Source organism: Canis lupus, chromosome 11, assembly GCF_003254725.2.
Source record: "Canis lupus dingo isolate Sandy chromosome 11, ASM325472v2, whole genome shotgun sequence".
In the NCBI taxonomy this organism is placed as follows: domain Eukaryota; kingdom Metazoa; phylum Chordata; class Mammalia; order Carnivora; family Canidae; genus Canis; species Canis lupus.
The window spans coordinates 53,358,887-53,377,600 of record NC_064253.1 but is presented as its reverse complement, the minus strand read 5'-3'; the positions used below and the strand labels follow the sequence as shown (position 1 = coordinate 53,377,600).

General features: G+C 40.7%; 3 protein-coding genes across 7 annotated transcripts in view; 2 read left to right on the top strand and 1 right to left on the bottom strand.

Annotated features, from left to right (window-relative positions):
* FRMPD1 (FERM and PDZ domain containing 1) overlaps positions 1-11,880 on the bottom strand; it is a 150,124-nt gene extending 138,244 nt beyond the window's left edge. Inside the window, exons 1-5 of one of the 4 annotated variants that reach the window (XM_035696949.2) lie at positions 11,724-11,880; positions 7,342-7,459; positions 5,085-5,194; positions 1,851-1,959; positions 1,481-1,603 (exon numbers count right to left, since the gene is read on the bottom strand). The gene's annotated coding sequence lies outside the window, so the exon portion shown is untranslated. Of the gene's footprint in view, positions 1-1,480; positions 1,738-1,850; positions 1,960-5,084; positions 5,195-7,341; positions 7,460-11,723 lie in introns of those variants that run through there. The other 3 variants (XM_049116281.1, XM_049116284.1, XM_049116282.1) reach the window with 3 other exon arrangements.
* Positions 11,881-11,972: 92 nt separating this feature from the next.
* On the top strand, positions 11,973-17,212 carry TOMM5 (translocase of outer mitochondrial membrane 5). Its single transcript, XM_025432233.3, has 2 exons — positions 11,973-12,199; positions 16,582-17,212. Exons 1-2 carry the CDS (start codon positions 12,079-12,081, stop codon positions 16,614-16,616), a joined length of 156 nt encoding a protein of 51 aa, XP_025288018.1. The 5' UTR covers positions 11,973-12,078; the 3' UTR covers positions 16,617-17,212.
* FBXO10 (F-box protein 10) overlaps positions 16,740-18,714 on the top strand; it is a 63,073-nt gene continuing 61,098 nt past the window's right edge. For both annotated transcript variants that reach the window (XM_049116285.1, XM_035696953.2), the window contains exon 1: positions 16,740-16,876. The gene's annotated coding sequence lies outside the window, so the exon portion shown is untranslated. The remainder of the gene's footprint in view (positions 16,877-18,714) is intronic.

Here is an 18,714-nt window from a genome sequence, read left to right as displayed (position 1 = left end):
TAACAGCGATGACTGCAGTGGGGCTGTCTGGGTTTGTATTCTGGCTCTATGACTCACCACCTGATTATCCTTGGGTGAATATTTATTTTCACTGTACCTGAGTTTTTCATTTAGAAATGGAAATATGAGCCTGCCTCAAAAGGTTGATGTGAGAATTATGACAAATTCCGATTATGATCATTATGATTTAGAACCATGCTTGGTACAGAGCAAATAATAAATTTAACTATTACTATTTTTGACCAAAAGTTGCTCCTCTTCCCAGGTGGCCTAAAGCTTGGCACATCTCCCTTAATTCTCTCTGCATCTGACGGGTTTCCTCATTTTCAGGAGGGGCTTTTCTTTGCTCCTGGCCCATCCCATTGCTGAGAGCCAAGAACGACACATCTCCACCCTAAACTTGGTCAACACAGAGGAAGGACCAGATTTGAAAGGTGTCACCCTAAGCCAAGAGCCTGAGCATCCCTTGTGCCCACGTATTTCCAGTTCTTTCAGAACCAAAGGCAGGAGTTTCCACATACCTCTCAGAAATTCAGATACCGGGATCCCTGGGTGGCGCAGCGGTTTGGCGCCTGCCTTTGGCCCAGGGCGTGATCCTGGAGACCTGGGATCGAATCCCACATCGGGCTCCTGGTGCATGAAGCCTGCTTCTCCCTCTGCCTGTGTCTCTGCCTCCCTCTCTCTCTCTGTGTGACTATCATAAATAAATAAAAATTAAAAAAAAAATTCAGATACCAACGAACAGTGAGCACAAAAGAATCTTCCCAGGAATTTTTCTGAATCATAATGTTATTTTCTTCTCTACTCACCCTACATTCTCCACTGAATAGTGGATCTTCTTAACCAGTAAAGGTTGACTATGATGTATTTATTCAATTAGGCAAATGCATACTATACTTTTCCTTGCACTTCCCAAGGAATCATTAATTATCAAAACCACTACCACCCATTTAAGACAGATAAAATTTAAAGTAAACTGGATTTTTTTTTTTACTTGACTAAGGTAATTCTGGATTTCCATGACTTGAAAGTCTCACATTCCAAATAATCTCAATTCACCCACCTAACAGTTCCAACTCAAAAATACATGTTGCTGCCATGCCTGCCCTAGCCATGCTCCCAGTGGTACTCCTTGCATCATCTCTAACACAATTTGGATAATATCAGTGCAAAGGAGATAATCAAAGCTATTGACCAATAAACACAAAAACTTTCCCCAAATGTGATCATTTTATTATTTAGCAAAAATCAGCACTGCTCTGCTGCCCACCTTCACCCACTCCAATTCTTGGAATTGCTTCTTCATGATAGACTTGAGTTAGATCCTCAAGATACAATGTTGAGCTACTATGCCCCAGAGGTCTCTACGTCTAGGATGATTTAAACAAATCTCTGTCCTAGCTTGGTTTCCTTTTGCTGAAGACTGCTTCTGACCTGGAACCAAAGGTTAATTGCCCTTATGCTCCTAGTACATACTTACCTGCTTCCTTCCACTCGTGTCCAGGCCACACACTGATTGCAGAATCCCACAGCATCAATCCTGGAACAGACTTTGGAGACCAGCTAATCCAAGCCCTCATTTTACAAACACAGACGCTGGAGCCTACAAAGAGGAAGACGTTTGGCCAAGGTTACACAGCTCATTAATGAAAGAGCTGGAATTAGAATTGCCAAACTGGAGATTCATCTCCCTGTGGTGTCATTCTTCCTCCAACTGGTTCTTTTGCTCTCTGCCCTAGTTGGCTTTCATGCATTCACCACACAGTCCACACCCTCCTGGGATGTGTCAGCAGCCCATAAGGTTCACCCAGAGCAAACTAACCCAGCTCAGCTGGCCTGGGGTGCTTTACCTGCAGAGGAACGAATGTCATGTGACTCTCTTGGAAACAGACGCACTGGGTAAGGACACATGTGATGTTCAAGTGTATCCAGCACAGCATGTCTCCCAAGTTCGTCATGCTGAGAAACAAGCAAAACCTACGAGTCACTCATAATGTCTGATACTTTTAAGTTCTTTTTCGTAGGCCTGTAATTTCAGGTTACCCTACAACAAAAGCTTGGTATTGTCCCCCTAAAAACAATATATTTAACATCAAAAATTTACTCAGGAGATACTTTGTGAGCATTGCCAATTTGCTAGGCATTATGCTATCAGGAATAAACAAATGAGGAAAGCATGATTCCCAACATTTTGCAGTGGAAGAGGCAGACACATAGACAATGGCCAGATATTGTGTTAAGAGCTTTGAATCTAGGACAGCAGGTCCAAATCTTAGAGAACACAGAAGTAGCAGCTAAGCGAGCACAGGAGGGTTAGTGGAGACTTTTTTAAATGATATTTTAATTTTAGAATAGTTTTAAGATTTACAGAAAGGTTGCAAAGATAATACAGAGGGTTCTCATATACCTTTCACCCCAGTTTCCCATAGTGTAAACATCTTCTCTTACTGTGAAACATTTCTTAAAACTGAGGAACCAACATTAGCTCATCACTTTTAATTAAACTAATAGAGACTTCTTGAAGGAAGTGACATATAGGGTGATTTCTGAATGACACTAGAAGTTAGCCAGATGAAGAGGTAGGAAAAAATCATTTTAATCAGAAAGAAAAGCATGGCAAGACCCAGAAGTTAAGGGTTTTGTGAGTTCAGGGAACAGCCATGTGGAGGTGGAGGTGGGAAATTTGCAGGGGAAGAGGACAGAAGAAGAGACTCCTGATATGGGAAGAAGAGTGGAAAGGGTGAAGTGAAGGTTAGTGAAGAGGACAGGAACCAGATTGATAAAAGGCCTTCTAAACAGACCCAAAGCATTTGTACTTTTTCCTGAGCACCATGAGGAATAATTAAGGCATTTTATCCAAGAGACTAACATTATGAAAACTATACTTGAAAAGATTAGTTAGACTGCAAGGCAGAAAACACACTTGCAGGGATACGACAGAAGAAAGAAGACGAGCTGATGGGTAGCCTGAGCAAAAATCGTGGTTGGAAGGGACAGAAAGAATATAATGAATTTTAGAGATAGTACGGAGATGGAATTGATAGAACTTGATGGTTAAGCAGATATAGAAGCAAGGGGAGAAGGAAGGCTCAAGGTTGACTCCAAGATTTCTGGCTTTGGCAACTGGAGGGACTGGATGGTGGTATCAGTTATTAGGCCACAGAGCACAGGAGTTAAGGTTGATTAGGAAGAGAAGAGGACTGGTTGCACTTTGAACAGTGATGTATGATGTATCCATGGGACATCCAAGGAAACAGTGAAGTCAATAGGTTCGTTGGATATATGGGTCTGTGTTTCTGGAGAGAATTATGAGTTAGAGACATATATGGTGAATCATTAGCTTAAGGATGGCAATTAAAGGCAGATTAGACTTCCCATGAGAATGGAAAAGGGTCCAGGAAAGAACCTTAAAGAAAGTGGCCATTTAGGAAGAGCTGTGGAAGGAGGATGTGGAGCATCTAGAGGAAAACCAGAAGAATGTGGTACCCATGAACCTAGGAGGGGAGAGCTTCCCTGAAAGGGTCATGTGACCAGCAGTGTCAAATTGTGCAGGGGCAGGGTAGAGGCCCACAGGGTCCTTTGGATTTGACAATAAGGACTTCCCTTAAAGGAAGCAGTTTCAGAGAACAGGTGGGGCCAGAAGCCCAATCCGTCCTTAGGCTACAAAATGAATAGGAGGTTAAGACAAGAGAAATAGGAGAATGGATCATAATTTTAAAAAGATTTACTGTGAATCAGAGGTCAGAGAGAACTGAAATGAAGATGACAAATGATAGTAGGTCCTGTTGCAGTAAAAAAAATTACTTGTTCCATTTAGAATATGCCAACGCCATCATTTTTCTAGAGAAAAATTATATCTTATGATTAATAGTAGCTACCATTTAAAGAATTCCCACCCTAGGCAAGCACTTTGAAGTTCATCATCTTATTTAGCTTTTAAAACACTTGGAAGTAGATATTAGATCTCTCTGTCACAGATGAAGAAACAAAAGACCAGAAAAGTTCAGACACAAGATCTCAAAACAACTTCATGGAGCAACTGGAAGTTCAACCTAACCTTTACTCCAAAGTCCCCATTTTTCCTATTGCAACCATACTACCTCTTATAAACATCCTACAGTTGGCCTTCATTTCCAGTGCAAATGGCCAGAGCTAAAACAGATGGTCAAGGAATTCCATCCACGACTGTGAGAGCCCTGAAGGAAGAAACAGGTAACCCAGGCACACACTTCTTGTTCAACGATAATCTCTGAGTAAACAATAAAGAATCTCTGGTTTTGAATCCCAGAGATTCTTGCCAGGGACTCAATATGTCCCTTTTGTTGGGGAGATAGGCAGGGAAGCGGTTAGTGGGGAAGGTGTGAGGCCAGGTAGCTCAGAGTAAATCAGTCCATTGCTAACTAGAAAAGTTAGGATTGTAGATAAGGGGAAACTGGAAAATTCTAAGAGAATCTTACAAAAATTATTTTTGGCCTAAAGAAAACAAAGAATAAAGGAAGAACCAAGCTGCCTTTATACATCCAACGAGAAGAATGATCCCAACTGGCTTCTGACACTTAGGAAGACATAACTAAAACGAGTGGGAATATGGCAGAGAGAGGCAGATTTTGGCCTTAAGGAAAACAGCTGCCTACCTGAAGACAGATGGAACTGCCCAGTAAAGTGTGAGCCCCCTGCCACTGCTGACTCTAGTAGAAGCAGGGATGTTAGAGGTAGGGGTCAAGCATCAGAGAAGGACTTTAAGAGACCCCCTGGATGTTAAGACAAGTTTTCACAAAATAAAGCCTGGTGTTTATTTTCCCCAACTGGAGTCTAAATATTACATGATGGGAAGATTGGCATGTTCCTTAATTCACAATTGGTACGATGCACAGCAATTCAACTTTAATATGCAAGAATAAAATGTATTCCTACTTTTAGGAAGCTCTGTGTTTGTTTGTTTCTTTTTTTTTTTTTTTACTGTGTTTGTTTCTAAGATGATAAAATATGCTTACAGGTAGCTACTCATTGGTTTTGATCAGGCAGGGCTGTCATCCTGAAAATGTCAGGGAGAAGGTGTGGAGAATAGATACTGATAGCCTTACCTTTGTTTTCTGTGGAGACTGGATATAAAGAGCTCACTTCTTGCTTTTTAAAAGGGCTCTTGACATGGGATGAGAGGTCATCCAGCAGTGTAGGACTGGACCTATAATCACTGAGTCAATAAATAATTATCTCTTTCCTCTTCTTTCACTTTATAAATATTAATCAAACACCTATTATACTACAGGCAAGAAACCTGCACTTTTTATTGAAGGCAAAAAACTATACCCAGCTGTATAAACACATGTCCATAGCATACATGGGTGTTTTTGTGTAATGGAGATAGTATGGGAGTAGTGACAATATCAGCTCTCCAATCTCAGTGGGGAGATGGCTGGTAACTGTTATGTGTTCTAAATAATGTCGATGCAAACTAAGACCTTCAGTATGTTTTACTTTCCTTGCTGCAAAATAATTAGAATTTACAGCACAAGGCAGCAAACCTCCTTTAAAAACAAATAAAATAAAAACAAAAAGTTTCCACCCCTTGTTTGTAGTTCTCAAAGGTGTTGAGATCTGACACCTACACTCTTGGCCAAACAGAGCTTTTTCCTCAGACAAAAAAAAGGTCACTAGGAAAAATTAAGAACTTAAGGTAACTTAAAATTATTACTTAAGGTAATAATTGTAATGATTGGAAATTTTTTTATGTGTGCACAAAGATATTGTTAGAATCATGTTCCCTGAAATTTATTTATAGAAAAAATATGAAAGCACATTAAATGGCCAAAGGTAGAGGAATAGTTAGATAAATTTTGGTACATCCATGTAATGGAATACCATACAGCCACCATTAATGATGCTTAGAAGAATATTTAAAGATATAGGAAGACAGTCAATATAACTTAAACAAAAAATGCAAGTTAAAATAGCATATACCATATGGCATATATATGTGGTGTGTAGATGTATATATATATATATACACACACACACACACACGCCCAAAAAAAGAAAGAAAGCTATACATGTATACAAAAGAAAAAGAAAGGCTGATAGATTGATTACCAATACGTCAATAGTGGTTGTGTGATTATGGGGGATTGTTCTTTTTTTCTTTTCCCTTATTTTTTTTTATAATGAATTTTATTTATTTATTTATTTATTTATCTATTTATTTATTTATTTATTTATTTATTTATTTATGATAGTCACACAGAGAGAGAGAGAGAGGCAGAGACACAGGCAGAGGGAGAAGCAGGCTCCATGCACCGGGAGCCCGACGTGGGATTCGATCCCGGGTCTCCAGGATCGCGCCCTGGGCCAAAGGCAGGCGCCAAACCACTGCGCCACCCAGGGATCCCCTCTTTTCCCTTAATTGTATATTTTCTGGGACACCTGGGTGGCTCAGCAGTTGAGCATCTGCTTTCGGTTGGGAGTGATCCCAGGGTTCAGGGATCCAAGCCTGCATCAGGCTTCCTGCGGGGAGCTTGCTTCTCCCTCTACCTATGTCTCTGCCTCTCTCTCTGTGTCTCTCATGAATAAATGAACAAAATCTTTAAAAGAAAAAAAAGAAAGACAGAAAAAGAAAGCAGAGTAGGGGTATTGAGGAAACAGGACGATCATTGAATCCAGGGGAGGGATGCTTACAGATTAGACTCTTTTGTCTCCTTTTGAAATTCTCCATAACATCAAAAATCCCAAACAGCATGGGTCATAAGATCAAGCCCCACCTTGGGCTTCACACTGAGTGGGGAGTCGGCTTGAGATTCTTACTCCCTCTCCCTCTCCTGCCTGTGCTCTTTCTCTCTGATAAATAATAAAAATAAATCTTTTTAAAACTTATGTGTTTTCTAAATTATATAAAAATAAACATGTACTTTTATGGAAAAAGTTATTAAAAGTATATGGTTATATTATTACATATAATATATATTTTACTATATATGGTTTCAAGTAGTTATATAGCCATAAATAAGTTAAAGCAAGTAAATTTTGAAGTTCTTTTTTTTAAAGTTCTTTCCTTAATCTTGCCTATGATATATAAAAATTATTTAACATACTTTAAAATCATTATTTAAGGATTTTTATTTAGGCAAACAAAAACAAGTTATACAAAAAGAGGTAAAAATAAATCACTACATTAAAATATTATGGAGGACTTTGGGTAAATTTCTTTGGGGACAATTTCCTTTTTACATGATAGATATACAAAGCTACCAATTTTTCTTTTTCTTTTTCTTTTTTTTTCAATTTTTCAATTCTAAAGGTTAGCAGATATGAAGTTCATCACTCAGGGGGTACTTTCTGAGTTTTTACCATGTATAAATATCAATCCTGTTGTTTGGAGGATTAACGTGAGTGTTCCTTGTACTTGAGGTACTTCCAGTCTACTTTGAAAGATCAAACATTCATGAATCATCCAGACAACAAAGCCCTAAAAATTAGAACAGAGAATAGGGTATTATAGAAGGTAAACGCCAGTGAGGTGAAGGTTATCAAAAATCTACTTATGTTCTAAAGTCCAAAAGGTCCCTCTTCCTGACGATGCCTCTTGCAGGGCTATAATTTCTAGAAGTAAGCTATCCCACTTGCTGGGTGAGGATTCTAGTTAACATCTATCACAGAGCACCCCTTCCCCTGTCCTCACTTTTGTTTCATACATGGTGGGTCCTGGATGGACTTCAAAACAAAGTTTATTTGGGGAACACCAGACCATGTTCATCTCCTGAAGGAATGAGGAAGAAGATATATGGAGCTGTCTAGTAACATGGTCCAGATTAACTACTACTGATGGGGGTGGAAACATGGAAAGAAGGACTGCCATCACCCTCTTGATGAATGGCAACCACCCTTTCTCCTGTCCCTCTCAAACTGAGGTTGAACAACACCCCATTCTTCCAATCCTTACCTCTGAGGGGAGGATCATCCCCTCAGATGATCCTCTCAAAGTATTTAAATCTGCAAAGTAGTGGGGGAAAGTGCTGAACTGGAAGCCCAGAGACCTACCTGAGTTTACACTAGCTCTACCTCTAGACTCCTTCTAGGCCTCAGTCTCCTCCTCTATCAAATGAAGGGTTGAACTGTGCAATACCCAAAGCCTATAGCTCCCTATACATTAGAAACCACAAGGTTTCTGTGAATATATGTCCAAATTATTCCCCAAACATGAATCATCCATAAATCTCTGACCCTGTAAATACAAATTCCTCCCCAATGATGGAATTGAAATGCTTAATTTTCTTACGGGTAAATTGGATACACCAAACAATTGTGTGTCTGGGAAGTCGAGGCAAAGGAAATAGCTCCTAAATCCCTCTTGTGATCAAAATGGAAAAGAAGATAGGCTATGACATCAGCTAACATTTCCTCTATGATCAGACTAGAAGTATCAATATGAAATTATGTGTGCATAGTTTTCATTTTTACCTTTCGTAACAAAATCATAGGGAATCCTTTGCTTTTAGCCTTTCAGCAAGATTATGAAGGAAGAACAGGAAAGATGAACATAATTTCAGCATTTTTGAGCTGCAAGTGATATTAAAGATTAGGCCCAACCCCCTCATCATTCCAATGTGGGAAAAAAAATGAAGAGTCCAAGCTGTGGCATAGCCCACTCCGATGCGATGCGAACTTCCTCCTGTGTCCTCTCCATTTGTCTCATGTAAACCAATGGTCAGTGGACTATACCGCCACCCACAGGCCAAAAAAGGAGGGGTGCCCCCCCCTCCCCAAAAAAAGAGGAGCCTAAGCTCTTTTAATGAGTTTTCTTCATTCCAAGTGGAGGAGCCATGCAAGGGGAAGACAGAGTTCAGGCATTTTTGAAACAGTTCACCCTCCTAAACTGTATCCAGAACCAGTTCCTCACCTCAAGACCGACTGCTCCTTATTTCTTTCCACTACCTTCCTGTCTCCCTACAGGTAGGCTGCCAAGCACCACATACCTCTCTAAGAGAATTGTTATGAGAATAATGTTGCCCTTTAACAGGTCAGCTATTTGCCACATCAGCAGTCCAGTCAATAAGTGCTGCTTCATATAGCATTGGATGAATAAAATTCAAACGCTAAAAAGTGGATCTTTTTACCAAGATACATGACTTTTTGCTAATTTCTCCCCTCTTTGAATCCCTGTGAACCCAGGCAAGTTACTCAAAAACATCTCAGTAAAGAAAAAAAATGGTAGTTCTATATGAGAACTGTGTAACTAAACTCAGTCAGCATCAGGGACCTCAGTTACTGGTCCTCATTCCTTGAGGAATGAGGTCTGCCCATCACCAGCAGAAAGATTTGCCAACTCATTTTGCCAACTCATTTTGCCTCACTATTTAGATGGATGAGATATGCCTTCTTGTTACATTCTTCCTACTGCATTCTTCTTCCTGGCTGCCTTGATGCCAGACCACATTTGATAATATTTTGATTCCCATACACTCCAGACCAGAATGCCCTAGATGATGCAATTAGAAATAAAAATGCTTAGATTGTTAGAACTGAACAGGACTCTCAAGAGCATTTAATCATATCTTCTCCTTTTACAACTAAAGAAATGGAATTGCATTGAAACAGAGACTTGTCCCTCATCACATGGCTTGATGGTGGCAGTGCCAAATCTAGAGGCTGTATCTCCAGTCTTCCTGTCCAGTTTCTTTCCACAGCCCCTGCTGCTTTCCAGGGTCAGTGCAGGCTTTCTATACACTCTCAAAGTGTTGGATAGTGGCTGCTCCTTGGGAGCAGCCCCTTCCATTCCAGAGCTGCCTCTGCTATTCCCCTACATGAGTTAGGGATAGGAGAGGTTACTAAAGCCCGAATATGTAGAGGAGTTCTCTTTCTTGCCCCAATGTCTTACATTCTATCAATCAGGAAAGTGGGCAGCATTGCTTTAGTTACCAGTTACTGCAGTAAATTAATGTTCTAATTTATCCAAAACCAATGTTGTGCAATGTGCAGTCAGGAAGGCACATTCTCTTTTTGTTTGTTTGTTTGTTTGTTTTTTAGAGAGGGCAGCTGGCGGAGGGAGGGAGAGTGAGAATCCCAAGCAGGCTCCATGCCCAGCTCAGAGCTCAAGGTGGGGCTCAATCTCACAACCCTGAAATCATGATCTGAGTTGAAATCAACAGTTGGACGCTTGACAGACTGAGCCACTCAAGCATCCCAGATATATTCTGGTTTTGAATTATGTGAGCAATTCAATCATCTGGTTTGTGTCTAAAAATTATAAATGGCTGGGCACTTGGGTGGCTCAGCGGTTAAGCGTCTAGACACCTTTGGCTCAGGTCATGATCCTGGGGTTCTGGGATCAAGTCCTGATCGAGCACCCTGCAGGGAGCCTGTTTCTCCCTCTGCCTGTCTCTGCCTCTCTCTCTCTCTCTGTGTCTCCCATGAATGAATAAATAAATAATCTTTTAAAAATTATATATGGCTAGTTGGCCTGCAAAATTGGGGGCTGCACTCTTTTGATGACTCTGTGACAGGGAATCTGATTGCACTAAACCTCTACCTCCTGACTCCAGTCTTGGCTATCCAGGCAGGCACTACTGGTTAAAGATTAAGAGAGGAGCAGTGGGGTGCAGGGGAAAGAGAGTGCAACTTGACATTATAATTATCTGCATTAGAACCCTGCCCCTGGGCACCTGGGTGGCTCAGTGGTTGAGCTTCTGCCTTTGGCTCAGGTCATGATCCCTGGGGCCTGGGATGGAGTCTCACATCCAGCTCCCCATAGGGAGCCCGCCTCTCCCTCTGCCTATGTCTCTGCCTCTCTCTCTCTCTCTCTCTCTCTCTCTGTCTTTCACAAATAAATGGATAAAATCTCAAAAAAAACCCATCACTACCCATCACTAGCAGAATGACTCTAAGCAGTGCACTTGGTTTCTCAGCTCCCCCTCCTCGTCTGTGAAATGTTGAAAGGACCTGAACTTGTTTTATATATACTGTATTACTGGGCCAATATGATAATCTATCAGGAACAATTAACACCAGAAATGAGAATATAACGATAATATGGAGTTAAAAACTTTTATGTCTGAGTCCTACAAACGTAAATATAAAACCCTACTGCAGGGGTGCCTAGCTGGCTCTGTCAGTATAGCATGGGACTTTTGATCTCAGGGTCCTGAGTTCAAGCCCCAGCTGGGGCATAGGGCTTACTTTAAATAAACAAACAAATTTCTATATATAATAAAATGAGGCTGACAATAACATTTTTAAAAACCTATTGCATTTACTAGCTGTGTAATGTAAAGCAAGTTTCATCATCTTCATCTTTTGTTTTAACTTCTCAGGAAATTTTTCAAACATGCTCAAAATAGACTAATTAAAATGCTATGTTAATCATTCTAATTGATTTTCAACATTTTTCTTTTTTTTTTTTAATTTTTATTTATTTATGATAGTCACACAGAGAGAGAAAGAGAGAGGCAGAGACACAGGCAGAGGGAGAAGCAGGCTCCATGCACCGGGAGCCTGACGTGGGATTCGATCCGGGGTCTCCAGGATCGCGCCCTGGGCCAAAGGCAGGCGCTAAACCGCTGCGCCACCCAGGGATCCCAATTTTCAACATTTTTCTAATATCCTTTCCTCTCCCTTCCTCAACACTCCCCCCCCCCCCCCCCCCCCGCCAAGGTATTTTAAAGTATATTTGGGCAAGTTGTTTTAAAGCTGTCTGTGCTTCAATTTTCTCACCCAGGAAATGGAGGTTTTGATACCTAACTCACGGCGTAGAACCGTAGCTATTATGAAGTACGGCGGTGTCTTCGGGCACCGCCCGCTCGGAGGTGTAAAAGCACTCTGCGGCGTACAGCGCCCGGCTCAGGACACAGGTTACTGCACAGCCCGGAGGACCCGGCGTCGCGCGTGACTGAGAGACTACGACCGCCCTCTTCAGGCAGCTCCCTGCAGAACCTCTCAGGCAGGAAGAGGATTGTCCCTCGCAGGCCCCCGTCGCCGCGCGCGAACACGAGGGGCGGGAACAGGAAATGGGGTGGGGCCGAGTTCCGGGCGCCCGGCAGCCTCTGAGGAGAGCAGAGCGTGGCCGCCGCAAGGCTGAGAAGCAGAGCCGTGATGTTCCGCATCGAGGGCCTTGCGCCGAAGCTGGACCCGGAGGAGATGAAACGGAAGATGCGCGAGGATGTGATCTCGTCCATACGGAACTTTCTTATCTACGTGGCCCTGCTGCGAGTCAGTGAGTGTCCTTCCCGGGCTGCGGCCGCGAGACCCGCGGGGAGCTCGCGGACTTGGCCCGCCCGACTCTGGTCCTGGGGTTCTGTGGCGGCCCGCGAGCTGAGCGGTCGCGGGGAGGGTAGGACATGTGTGTCGAGGAGAGCGGGCGCAGGCGCAGCTGGGGGTCTGCGGGTCGGGGTCCGGGTAGAGAAGTGCCTGCGGCGGCTCGGGCTGCGAGGGTAGTCCCGCCTCGCCCTGCCTTAAGAGCGTTTGAATGGAAAGAGCCTCGAGGGTTACTACCTCCGCCTCGCAGCAGCTCCCGTTTTGCCGACAGAAACGGGGAGCTCGAATGGAGAAATGGCTGGCTCAAGGTCACTCAGAGATCCAGTGAACGATCTTGCTCTAGAATCCACAGTTCTTAATACCACGTTTCCTTCCTTCAGTGCTGACCTCTGAGATACAAAAAAAAATATTGCTTATTTGTACAGAGGGTGAGGTAAATAATTGCTTTTTTTCTTTCTTTCTTTTTTTTTTTTTGGAAGAAATGAGAAGGAAAGGGTATGAGTCTATATGGTTAATAATAATAATACCTGAAGGTTTATTTGAATTTACGTTTGGCCGAAGCATATTTTTGCGTTGTCTGGTCTTGACAGTAGTGCTTTGAGGGGAGACGAGGCTTAAGGTGCTGTATATCCCGCTTGCAAATGAGAACTCACCTTTCAGAGGGTCTTAACACAAAATGTCAGCGCTAAAGGCACACTAGATATTAGAGCTGGGTGCACCTCTGTAGGTCACGTCTCTAGCTTTGCTGATAGGAATCTCAGAAGTGATTTGCACCCCACCCCCCAATTCTCACTTCACCTTTCTTTTCATTGCACCTTGTTGTGTTTTGCGAATATGTCTGGTGGAGAGGCAGAAGTGATTCAAATAAATAAAGGCCATACCGAGGTCATCCTGTAGAAGGCTCCTGTTGGGCCTAGGCCAGAGCTCACTGAAGCTTGGTACCCCATCACTGACTATGGTATTACCTTGTTTCCCCAGGAGAGGGAGCCCTGCTGAACAGAAACCCAAATCTTCAGCTTTTTTTTTTTTTTTTGCAACTCCCAACTTATTTTTCTCTTCTTACCTTTTTTGTTGACTTAGCTGCCAGTAAAACATTTGCTTCTTTTCAGTGACCTTTGTATCTGATATGAATTAGTTTTCTTAGAAAAAAAAATAGAGAATACTGTTTCACATTACCACTTTTTATTTTATTTTTTAAAATATTGGGGATCCCTGGGTGGCGCAGCGGTTTAGCGCCTGCCTTTGGCCCAGGGCGCGATCCTGGAGACCCGGGATCGAATCCCACGTCGGGCTCCCGTTGCATGGAGCCTGCTTCTCCCTCTGCCTATGTCTCTGCCTCTCTCTCTCTCTCTCTCTCTCTCTCTCTCTGTGTGTGTGTGTGACTATCATAAGTAAATAAAATTTAAAAAAATAAAATATTTTATTTATTTATTCATGAGAGACACACAGAGAGAGAGAGAGGCAGAGACACAGGCAGAGGGAGAAGCAGGCTCCATGCAGGGAGCATGACGTGGGACTTGATCCTGGGTTTCCAGGATCAAACCCTGGACTGAAGGCAGCGCTAAACTGCTGAGCCAACTTACCGCTTTTTAAAAGAAGATATAATCTAAAAGAAGATATAATGGGTATACAGTTGACCCATTTAAAGTGTGCAGTTCAACCTAAGGGTCTATCCATAAACGGACAAAGAAGATGTGGTGTGTATATACAGAGGAATATTACTTAGATATAAAAATCTTCCCATTTGCAACAACATGGATGGACCTATAGGCTATCATGCTGTGTAAAATAAGTCAGAGAAAGATAAATATCATATGATTCCACTTATATGTGGAATCTTCAGAAACAGACTGATAAACACAGACAACAGACTGGTGATTGCCAGTAGGGAGTAGAGTGGGAGATAGACAAAATAGGGGAAGGAGCTTAAAAGCTATAGACTTAAAGTTACAAAAAAACAAGTCACTGGTGTACGGTATAGAGATAACATAGACAATACTGTAGTAACTTTATGTGATAACTAGACTTATTGTGGGGATCATTTCATAATATATAAGAAATTGAATCACTGTGACATACACCTGAAACTAACAGGGTACTGTGTGTTGATTATATTTTATTTATTTATTTTTAGTTTTAGGGTTTTTTTATATTTTATTTAAAAAGAGAAAATTTTTGGATCCCTGCGTGGCTCAGCAGTTTAGCGCCTGCCTTTGGCCCAGGGCATGATCCTGGAGTCCCGGGATTGAGTCCCACATCAGGCTCCCTGCATGGACCCTGCTTCTCCCTCTGTGTCTCTGCCTCTCTCTCTCTCTCTCTCTCTCTCTCTCTCTCTTTCTCTGTCTCTCATGAATAAATAAAATCCTTTTAAAAGAAAGAAAGAAAGAGAAAGAAAGAAAGAAAGAAAGAAAGAAAGAAAGAAAGAAAGAAAGAAAGAAAGAATTTAAAAACAAAGGGTATAATTTAGTGGTTCTTAGCATAGTCAGGGTTGTGCAACCATCACCACAATCCATTTTAGAACATTTTCTTTACCTCTAAAGGGGATACCATGCCCATTAGCTGTCATTCCCCCATTTTCTCCCTTCCCTTTCCCTTGGCAACCACTAACCTGTTTTTTCTTTATGGATTTGCCTTTTCTGGACATTTCACAGAAAGAGAATTGTAGAATATGTGACCTTTTGTGTCTAGCTTATTTTATTTTGCATAATGTTTTCAAGGTTCATCCATATTACAGCACATATTAGTATTTCCTTCATTTTTATGGCCAGGTAATATTCCATTGTGTGGATGTGCCACATTTTGTTTATTCATTTAATGAATGTTACTTTTTTAATCTGACAAAAATTAGAAATATCTGGGCATACTGCTGACTTTGCCAACTTTCAACAGATCTCAGTATCTTCAGTTTAATGTTAAAAATATGTTTTATTACTTTAGTATGGGTATTGAGAAAGAAGATCCTTCAGGCCACTTTTTTGGTCATGGCCCCTTCTAGTTTCTAATTTTTTAAATTGTGGTAAAATATATATAAAATTTATTTTTAAGTGTACAGTTTAGTGGTATCAAAAACATTCATAATGTTATACAACCATCACCACCATCTCCAGAACTCTTTATCTTGTAAAACCAAAACTCTCTCTGTGATTTTGACATCTCTTAAGGCTCTCATATAAGTGGAATCATACAATATTTGTCTTTTTGTAACTGGCTTATTTGACTTTGCAGAGTCCTAAGGTTCATCCATGTGATAGCATATGTCCGAATCTCCTTCCTTTTTAAGGCTGAATCATATTTTATCATATACCACAGTTTGCTATCCATTCATCCGTCTTGGATTCAGATTGCTTCTACATTTTAGCTACTGTGAGTAATTCTGCTATAACATGGATATACAGATATCTCTTTTTAATTTTTTGAGGACCCACCATACTGTGATCCATAGCAGCTGTACTATTTTACATTCCCACAAACAGTGCACAAGGGTTCCCATTTTTCCACATCCTTGCCAACAGTTTGATAGTAGCCATCCTAATGGGTGTTAAGTGGTATCTCATTGTAGTTTTAATTTGCATTGTCCTAGTGATTGGTGATGTTAAACATCTTTTTGTGTGCTTTTTATTTCGGCCAGAGCACTTTTAATATAGGACAGTCATAACACTTCTTTAGATTTAGATCCCTCTAACAACATTTTTGTTTTCTAGCCCTTTCTCTTTGCACCTTCATACCAAACCCTATAAGAACTGAAGTAAGATTGTATCATAAATGATTTGGATTACATAAGTGTTATATGGCTTTATTTATTTGGGAGAGGGGAACAGAGGGAGATGGAGAGAGAGAATCCCAAGCAGACTCTGTGCTGAGCAGGGACCCCTGGTGCCGGGCTCAGTCTCAGACCCTGAGATCATGACCTGAGCTGAAATCAAGAGTCAGACCTTTACCAACAGAGCTACCCAGCACCCTTCAGATAGGTTTATAAAGGTGAAAAATGGCAATTTGTTTTTTCTAGTGTTTTATTCCTTTAACGGTTAAATCACCCAAAGTAAAAAGAGTGTCCTTTAAAGGAGGATTGAATTTGTTCTTTATGGTCGTAAGAGAACTACCTGGAGAAAAGATTTTATATAGCGTAAAAGTGGACCTTAGAATATAGTCAGAGCTTCATGACATTGGAAAGATAGTGAGTCTCTTTTACTAGGTTTGCAGTCTCAGGTTTGGCCATTATTTGGAGTTGTTTTTAAAAATGTAGTAAACTAAATCTCTAAGATTTCCCCTCCAGTCTTATAAATTCTGTAATGTAACTTTTGGGCTAATAGATCTGAAATTCTGGGTTTATTTTTCTTTCAGCACCTTTTATCCTAAAGAAATTGGACAGCATATGAAGATGGGCATCACATGTGAATGCGAGATATGAGGAACCCAGTTACAATTTCTACTCGATCTGCAAATGAATAGGCCCAGAAAGATGTAAGAGACTCTTTGATGAATGGACATAAAAATTCTACTTGTTAAGAACAAGTGTGGCTCTGGTAACTGACCTTCATAGCTAAAGTTTAAAAATACTTGGGAAGTAAAGACATCTTGTGGTGATAGTACACCCATATGCCTGTGATGTTCAGCTTCTGTGAATGTTGATATAATTGTAAGTAATGTCAAACTCTATTTTCTAACAAGTATTAATTATAAGGGAATTCTGTCTACAATAGCACTGTCTTGCTAATTTCTGTTTACATTTTTACTTCTTTCTGGAGTACATATGCTGAATTGTTCCTTATGATTAGTTATATTTTACAAAAGCCAGCACACAGCCACAACAACACTTGAGCACAGGACCATTGGTCTATATTTTTAATTAAAGTATCAACTAAGAAAAAAATTGGGATTTTATTTCTCTTAACCTACTTTTTGCTGCAGACCTCTTTGATGTTGTAATTATTACAAACTACATTAAACTGAGTTCCTCTTGTTTTGGACTGAAGGATTTGCTGATGCTGATAAAGTGACATTATTTTATTGTTGAGCAATCTTTATGTATGAAAGGCAACATTACTGCTTGATGCTGGGAATCTATAGTACCACCAAAGGAAAAAATGCTGTATTTTACATCAGATAGTTCTCTAAGTTTATTGGAGGAAGGGGACAGTCCTTAACCTTCTTCCCAGAGGCAACTACAGTTACCTCTTTTTTAGCTAATTGCTTTGGTATTTACCTTCATGTCTCTAAACAGCATGATTATATTGTTATTTTTTGAATTTTCTCTTTAGACCTTGCCTTCTCCATGTATGGAAGAATTAGGTCTCTTTCCTCTCCTTAACTCCATCACTCTTAACCTCTCCTCATTTCTTCTTCCTTCCAATGTACCTAGTGTGCTTTTGTTTGAATTAATTTCATAAGAACTCTAAATGCTGTTTGTTTTCTTTTCCTATACGTCTTTTTGTTTTCCTAGGCTTCATTTTCTATGAACTTACCAGTAAATCAACTAGACTTTTTGTCAAGTATCTAAATTGATCCCAGTGTTCAGTTTCACTAGATACTCTGTTTGATCTTGTCAAGTAAGTCTTTCCTAGGGCTTTCTGACCTGTCCCAGTCTGGACTGTAGTCTCCTGTGCCTGGTAAAGGGCTGTATTCTGGGAACTCCCTTCACTGCAATCCTGAGAATTCCTTTCCTCTTCTCCCATGTTGGATCTCTTGTTTCTGTATCTTGTTTTCTTTATCTCCTGTCTAGTATGCATTTGAGTCTGCATTGAGTATAGTACTTCTGCCCATCCCTGCCTGGCATCCCATAATCCAGAGAACCCTCTATTTTACCCTTTTCAGAAAATAAACTACTTATGAAAGGGAGCTGAGCAAGAAGCTGCTTAATGTTATGTAGAATTGCAGAGAGCATTCCAAATACTTAGATCTTCAACCAATCCTTATTTTAGTGTCTACTCCTTCACTCCTACTTCCAAAGGTAGATGAAGATCTTGGTTCCTGAACCTTTTAGGGATTCTGGGATGTAAATTGGGTTGTTTGTTTTAGTTTTCTTGGGGCTACCATGTTATTTGCTACTTGTCTGTTTCCAACTTCTAACATTTTACTATTGTCTCCTCTCTTCTTTTTCAATTATTTTAGGTTTATGCCTTAAAATGAAAATCTTTACTGTCATTTAATGGAATTTCAGGAGGGAGTGGAAGTAGATTTATGCTCGATCTACCATCTTTACCCAAATAGCATATGTTTTTACCCTGTGATGCTGTGTTTCATGTTGGTAATTTAGATCCATTCCTGACCTAAGGAGGTGCGGTAAATAGCACCATGGTCACAGTCACTGGCCCTAAAGACAAGCAGACTTGATTTTGTTTCCTGATTCCAACACTTGGGAGATGAATGACTTTTAGCAACTGAACCTCTATATCTCATTTTCTTCACCTATAAAATTAGCATAGTGGGAATATCTATCTACTTCAGCGTATGTAAGGATAAAGTAAGAGAATGCAA